We start from the raw sequence: 8,163 nt of genomic DNA on the forward strand, positions 1-8,163 counted from the left end.
GGAGATTCATTGAAGGATTTTCCAGTATTGCCAAGCCCATGACTGCTTTGTTAGAGAAGGGTAAGCCATTCAAGTGGAATGAACGGTGTCAAGCTAGTTTTGAGGAGTTGAAGAAGAGGTTGACTACTGCACCAATTCTGACTTTGCCTGATGTGACTAAAAGCTTTTCTATCTATTGTGATGCTTCCAAGCAAGGTTTGGGATGTGTGCTGATGCAAGAGGGAAAGGTGATTGCCTATGCATCTAGACAGTTGAAGAAACATGAGGTGAATTATCCAACTCATGATCTTGAGTTAGCAGCTGTGGTCCATTCACTGAAGATCTGGAGATACTATATTCTGGGTCATAAGTGTGATATCTACACGGATCACAAGAGTCTGAAATACATCTTCACTCAGAATGACTTGAACCTGAGACAGAGAAGATGGTTAGAGTTGATCAAGGATTATGAACTGGAGATTCATTACCACCCTGGCAAGGCTAATGTAGTTGCTGATGCTCTGAGTAGAAAGAGTCAAGTGAATATGTTGGAAGCCACGGAGCTACCGATGGAACTACTGGCAGAATTTGAGTATCTCAATTTGGGGTTCGTTGCTAACACCCAAGGTACTTCCATGGACATAGAACCCACTCTTGAGCAAGAGATCAGAAAAGGTCAGAAAGAAGATGAAGAGATCAAAAAGATACTTAAGCTGATAGAGGAAGGTAGAGCACCTGGATTCAAAGTTGATGAAGAAGGAATTGTTTGGCACAAGGACCGATTGTGTGTGCCTGATATTCAGAGAATCAAGGATGTGATACTGAAGGAGTGTCATGAATCTGCTTACTCTATTCATCCAGGAGGTACTAAGATGTACCAGGACTTGAAACAAAACTTTTGGTGGCCTGGTATGAAGAAAGATATTGGTGAATATGTGGCATTGTGTGACACCTGTCAGAGAGTGAAAGCGGAACATCAGAGGCCAGCAGGGTTGTTGCAACCGTTGAAGATAACTGAGTGGAAGTGGGATGAGATCAGCATGGACTTCATAGTGGGATTGCCAAAAACTCAACGAGGTTATGACTCAATATGGGTTGTAGTAGATCGATTGACCAAGGTAGCTCATTTCATACCGGTCCGAACTAACTACCGTGGAGATCAGTTAGCAGAAAAGTATATGGAACGGATTGTGTGTCTGCATGGAGTTCCTAAGAGGATTGTGTCTGATAGAGGTACACAGTTTACATCAAAGTTTTGGGAGAAGTTACATGATGCTTTCGGAACCGAGCTTAGATTCAGTACAACTTATCACCCTCAGTCCGATGGTCAGACAGAGAGAGTCAACCAGATAGTAGAGGATATGCTCAGGTCTTGCGCTTTACAGTATGGAGATAGTTGGGATACTAGCTTGCCCTACGCCGAGTTCTCCTATAACAATAGTTATCAGACTAGTCTTATGATGACTCCTTTTGAAGCCTTGTATGGAAGGAAGTGTAGGACTCCATTGTTCTGGAACCAGACTGGTGAAAGGCAAGTGTTCGGCCCTGATTCATTGAGAATAGCCGAAGAAAGAGTTCAGTTCATCCGACAGATTCTGAAAGCAGCTCAGTCTAGACAGAAGAGTTATGCTGATGTGAGACGAAGAGAACTTGTGTTTCAGGCAGGTGATTATGTATACCTGAAAGTGTCTCCGATGAGAGGCCTGAAGAGGTTCAATGTCAAGGGAAAACTAGCTCCAAGATATGTTGGTCCTTTCAAGATCTTGGAAAGAAAAGGAGAGGTGGCTTATGAGCTTGAGCTGCCCGTCAGTTTATCCAATGTGCACAATGTCTTCCATGTCTCCCAATTCAAGAAATGCTTGAGAGTGCCTGAGGAACAGTTGCCACTAGAGGAACTGGATTTACAGGATGATCTAACTTATGAAGAGAGCCCTATCAAAGTTCTGGACACAGCAGAGAGAATTACCAGGAGTAAAACTATCAGGATGTGTAAAGTACAATGGAAACATCACTCTGAGGAAGAAGCAACCTGGGAAAGAGAAGATGATCTAATATCCAAATACCCTTAGTTATTCCCTGGTTCATCCTAATCTCGAGGACGAGATTCTTTTAAGGGGGGTAGGTTTATAACACTCCAAATTTTTGAATTTTAAATTTAGTTTGAATTTGATTTAATTTTGGCTCAATTTGAATTTTTGGGAATTATTAAATAATTTACAAAATTAAATAAAATAAAATATAAGGTAGAAACGTGTTTGATTTTTTTGCATTCATGCTGCTGCATAATTTTTGCTTGATTTTATTTATTTTGCTGATGCTTGTTTTGTTTTGTTTTGGAGCAAGAAAAGAAAAAAAAAGAAAAGGGAGAGCCCTCACCTGGGCCGATTCTCGGCCCAGCGCCCCCGCACCCCTCCCCTCTCCCCTCATGCCCGAGTGGGCCGCGGCCCAGGCGCGCCAGCCCAGCAGCAGCACCACCCCCAGCGCCCCGGCCCGCCTGCCGCCCGCTGCCACTGACGGGTGGGCCCCACCCGTCAGGGTCGCCCCCTACCTCCGGCCGAAACGGATTCGGCGCAACGGCTGGCTCCGACTTCCGTGCCGCGCGCGGATCGAGGACCCCGGCCCGTCCCCACCTATTTATAGGCCGCCGCAACCGTCCGCGCCCCCCCAAAACCCTAGCGCAAACCCCGAGCCGCAAGTTCGCAGCGCCGCCGCCGTTTTCGTCGAAATCCGCGCCGCCGCCGTCGAGCTTCTCTTTGCCGTCATCGTTTCGCGGAGGTGAGGCCGTCATCGCGTTCGTCTCGCCGTGCCGACCCCGCCGGTGCCCTTGGCTCGCCTCCCCGCGCCCCGAATCGCCGCCGCGGCGAGCTCCGGGCGGCGCCAATGGCGCCACCGCCGCCCGCCGGCCGCCCCTGCGCGCGCACCCGCTCCGCACCGGCGCGCGGTCCACCGTGGACCGCAGCCCTGCGCCCCCGTGCGGCCGGTCCACGTGGACCGGGTCCACGCAGCCGCCAACGCCTCTCCCGCAGGTGCGGTCCACCATGGACCGCGGCCGCCCTGCCCTGCGCCCCGGTCTACAGCATAGTGCTGTGGACCGGCCACTCACCGGCCGCCACGTGGCCAGCCCGCACGCCCCTGCCGCTTTGCAGAAAAGCCCTCGGGCTTATTCAAAATTAACCCGCAGTCCTGTTCTTTCAAAAATATTTAAGTTTATGCCCTTAGTTTTTGCAGTTTAACCCCTAGCTCGGTTAGAATTTATTTATTTAATCCAAAATGAGTTTTAATTCAGTTTTAATTAGTTTTAATTACGAAAAATAGTTCAGTTTATCTGCAGAAATGCCATTCAACTTGTTTTAGCCATAACTTTTGCATCGTAACTCCGATTTAGGTGATTCTGGTCGCTATGGTTTCGTTTCGTCGAGTAGATTACAGCAGTGCAGTTGCTTTCTGTTTTCGCATGCTTTGGTGTACTGTTTCTGATTAAGCTTGTTTGCTTGCATGTATTGTTCCTATGATTGATGATTGTCGCGTATAGCCAACGAGACGTTCGTGAAGGAAGAGGTTCAGGATCCCGCTGAGTTCGAGCAACCCGACTTCGATCAAGGCAAGTGCAGACACCTTTTGATCATTTTGAACCTATTCATTAATGTCATTTACTTTATATGCATGTGTCCAATGAATGCGAACCCTAAGGACATGACTAGCTTTACTTACTATTCCTTGTTCACCTGGGGTTATGTATATGGGTAGTCTAGTCTATACTAGGTTTGCTTAGCTGCTCTACTCATCTTATACACATGCCTAAACAAGTAATAATCTCTACTCAACTTGATGCTTAAACTGTGCTGAATCTTTGGTCACTGCGGTGATGGCGATGTTGGATGCTTGCGAGCATCGTGATGATGGTGGTGACAGGGGGAGCGGGTACCGTTGGTGGTCCGGTTTGCCGGGCGTACCCGTCTCTGCTCTCCGTAAGGACTTAGTCAGGGAGCGGCCCCCTGGGACCTACAGTGCAGCTCCAAGCTATATGGCTCTGGCTTGACTAATTAGCAGGACCTCCACTAGTAGGGTGTTACTTTCCGGGTAGGCGCGAGGAAGTAACTTGGGTAATGAATATTAAGTTGTCGGTTGATCGGTACGCCATGGCTATGGGTATCGACTGTCGAGCGCCCCGGCGAAAACTTGCGAGTGGCATCCTATTAGTTGGACCCTGTGAAAGGTCTCGTAGTGAGACCCTGCCTGCTCACCTTGGAAGTGTTTTGGGGAGTCGCGACCCCGGGCAAATGGGAATCACGACTTGGAGTGAACGTGCACACCTCTGCAGAGTGTAAAACTGATATATCAGCCGTGCTCACGGTCACGAGCGGCCCAGACCCTCACTTGATGAGTAAATTGGATTCACTGGTTACTTGGAGATGGAACTTGGCGAGGTTGCTACCTCGTGTTTTGGTGGAATGGCTATTCCGTGTTGGCAGGATTGCTATCCTGTGTTAATAATTGGGGTTAATCCTGGATTACTATAATAATTAGGATAGTCTTTTAAAAGATGCTAATTACTACTTACACTAATTAAGGGTTGGGTTTATGCTACTCATAATAAGTAATAGGTTGTTCTAATAATTGTCATAATTAAAAGTGATCAACTAAAATGCTACCGCAGTCAAACCAAGTCAGCTTTACCTTGTTTTAAGCCTGGCATGTCATTTATTTTCCGTCTGTGCTTGCTGAGTTCGACATGAGCTCACCCTTGCTATAATCATTAAAGGTTGCTCGGACGATCAGGAGTACAATTGCGATTTCCCTGAGGACTACCCTGAGTCTCCTGATTGTTAGGCTCGTGTGGTTCTGCTGTCGACCTTCCTGTGGCAAGGTGGTCCTGCTACGTCGGCGTTTAGTTTCCCCTTTATTTATGGAACAATTTAGCTTATGTTTCCCCTTCGCACTTTGATAAACCTTTGGCTTGTAATAATGGTACTTTTACTCTCATTTATGTAATTTATTTGAACACTGTGTTTTGTACCATTGATGATGTCGGTCCATGTGTGTGAATTTGAGATCCTGGCGCACATGCGATTTGGCACCCGAATGCTCTCTTACATCCGGGTGTGACAGAACGTACCATATGCTTAGAAATTAATTTGGACACACCCGATAGAATCCTTGATGTCGTGTGTCATATGGAATCTCGCTTTGGTGTGCTTAGAGATAGTTTTAGTTTCGGTGCAAGACATGTGCACGGTTTGCGCCTAATGCACCAAAGTCTAAGAAACCATTTTGGAAGCACCTGTTGGTACTCCTAGGTGAAGAGGCTCAAGTGGAGGCTCGGTTCGGTCTGTTTAGAGATAGTGCTAGTCTTGATGCAAGATAGGTGCACGATTTGTATGGAACATACCATATGCTTGGAAATCGATTTGGATGCACCCGATGGAACTCCATGATGACGTGTGTCATTTGGAATCTCGGTTTGGTCCATTTGGAGACATTGTTAGTTTCGGTGTAAGGTAAGTGCACAGTTTGCACCTAAGGCACCATATTCTACGAAACCATTTTGGACGCACTTGTTGGTACTCCTAGTTGAAGGGGATCAAGTGGATGCTCGGTTCGATCTATTTGGAGATAGTGCTAATCTTGATGCAAGATAGATGCATGGTTTGCATGGACATACGATATGCTTAGAAATCAATTAGGACGCACCTAATATAACTCCTTAATGATTTGTGTCATATGGAACCTTGCTTCGGTTCATTTAGAGACAGTGTTAGTTTTGGTAAAAATATATGCACGGTTTACGCCTAATGCACCATAGGCTAAGAAACCATTTTAGACGCACCCGATGGTACTCGTAGTTGAAGAGGCTCAAGTGGAGGCTTGATTTGGTCTGTTCGGATATAGTGCTAATCTTGATGCAAGATAGTTGCACAGTTTGCATGCAACGTACCATATGTTAAGAAATCAATTTGGATGCACCCGATGGAACTCCTTGATGACGTGTGTCATATGGAATCTCACTTTGGTTTGTTTAGAAATAGTGTTAGTTTCGGTGTAAGATATGTGCATGGTTTGCGCCTAATGTACCATAGTCTAAGAAACCATTTTGGAAGCACCTGTTGGTACTTCGGTGAAGAGGCTCATGTGGAAGCTTGGTTTGATATGTTTGGAGATAATGCTAATCTTGATGTAAGGTAGGTGCATGATTTTCAAGAAACATACCATATGCTTAGAAATCAATTTGGACGCACCCAATGGAACTCCTAGATGACATGTGTCATATGGAATCTTGCTTCGGTCCGTTTGTAGACATTGTAAGTTTTAGTGCAAGATAGGTGCACAGTTTGCGCCTAATGAACCATAGTCTAAGAAACCATTTTGGTTGCACTATTTTGTACTCTTGGGTGAAGAGGCTCAAGTGGAAGCTTGGTTCGGTCAGTTTGGAGATAGTGCTAATCCTTATGCAAGGTAGGTGCATGGTTTGCATGGAACATACCATATGCTAGGAAATCAATTTGGATGCACCCGATGGAACTCCGTGACAACGTGTGTCATATGGAATCTCACTTCGGTCCATTTGGAGACATTGTTAGTTTCGGTGCAAGATAGGTGCACAGTTTGCACCTAATGCACCATAGTCTAAGAAACCATTTTTGACGCACTTGTTGGTACTCCTAGGTGAAGGGGCTCAAGTGGATGCTCGGTTCGGTCTGTTTGGAGATAGTGCTAATCTTGATGCAAGATAGGTACACGGTTTGCTTGGAAAATACCAAATGCTTGGAAATCAATCTGGACGCACATGATGGAACTCCTAGATGACATGTGTCATACAAAATCTTGCTTTCCTCTGTTTGGAGACAGTGTTGGTTTCGGTGCAAGATAGGTGCAAGGCTTGCACATAATGCAGCATAGGCTAAGAAACCATTTTGGACGAACCCGATGGTACTCCTAGGTAAAAGGCTCAAGTGAAAGCTCGATTTTGTCTATTTGGAGATAGTGCTAATCTTGATGCAAAATAGATGCACGGTCTGCATGGAACATACCATATGCTTAGAAATTAATTTGGACACACCCGATAGAATCCTTGATGACGTGTGTCATATGGAATCTCGCTTTGGTGTGCTTAGAGATAGTATTAGTTTCGGTGCAAGATATGTGCACGATTTGCGCCTAATGCACCAAAGTCTAAGAAACCATTTTGGAAGCACCTGTTGGTACTCCTAGGTGAAGAGGCTCAAGTGGAGGCTCGGTTCGGTCTGTTTAGAGATAGTGCTAGTCTTGATGCAAAATAGGTGCACGATTTGCATGGAACATACCACATGCTTGGAAATCAATTTGGATGCACCCGATGGAACTCCTTGATGACGTGTGTCATTTGGAATCTCGCTTTGGTCCATTTGGAGACATTGTTAGTTTCGGTGCAAGGTAGGTGCACAGTTTGCACCTACCTCACCATATTCTAAGAAACCATTTTGGACGCACTTGTTGGTATTCCTAGGTGAACGGGCTCAAGTGGATGCTCGGTTCGATCTATTTGGAGATAGTGCTAATCTTGATGCAAGATAGATGCATGGTTTGCATGGACATACGATATGCTTAGAAATCAATTAGGACGCACCTAATATAACTCCTTAATGATTTGTGTCATATGGAATCTTGCTTCGGTTCATTTAGAGACAGTGTTAGTTTTGGTAGAAAATATGTGCACGGTTTACGCCTAATGCACCATAGGCTAAGAAACCATTTTAAACGCACCCGATGGTACTCGTAGTTGAAGAGGCTTAAGTGGAGGCTCGATTTGGTCTGTTCGGATATAGTTCTAATCTTGATGCAAGATAGTTGCACAGTTTGCATGCAACGTACCATATGTTAAGAAATCAATTTGGATGCACCCGACGGAACTCCTTGATGACGTGTGTCATATGGAATCTCACTTTGGTCTGTTTAGAAATAGTGTTAATTTTGGTGCAAGATATGTGCATGGTTTGCGCCTAATGCACCATAGTCTAAGAAACCATTTTGGAAGCACCTGTTGGTACTTCGGTGAAGAGGCTCAATTGGAAGCTTGTTTTGATATGTTTGGAGATAGTGCTAATCTTGATGCAAGGTAGGTGCATGATTTTCAAGGAACATACCATATGCTTAGAAATCAATTTGGACGCACCCTACTGGAACTCCTAGATGACGTGTGTCATATGG

At 45.5% G+C, this 8,163-nt stretch overlaps 1 protein-coding gene across 1 annotated transcript; it reads left to right on the plus strand.

Moving 5' to 3' along the window:
* Positions 1-2,404: 2,404 nt before the first annotated feature.
* LOC110431534 (proline-rich extensin-like protein EPR1) lies at positions 2,405-3,212 on the plus strand. The gene is made up of 2 exons (XM_021450627.1): positions 2,405-2,674; positions 2,760-3,212. The coding sequence occupies exons 1-2, from the start codon at positions 2,405-2,407 to the stop codon at positions 3,210-3,212; spliced, it is 723 nt and encodes a 240-aa protein (XP_021306302.1).
* The last annotated feature ends 4,951 nt before the right edge of the window (positions 3,213-8,163 follow it).

Source organism: Sorghum bicolor, unplaced genomic scaffold (assembly GCF_000003195.3).
Source record: "Sorghum bicolor cultivar BTx623 unplaced genomic scaffold, Sorghum_bicolor_NCBIv3 super_78, whole genome shotgun sequence".
Classification (NCBI taxonomy): Eukaryota; Viridiplantae; Streptophyta; class Magnoliopsida; order Poales; family Poaceae; genus Sorghum; species Sorghum bicolor.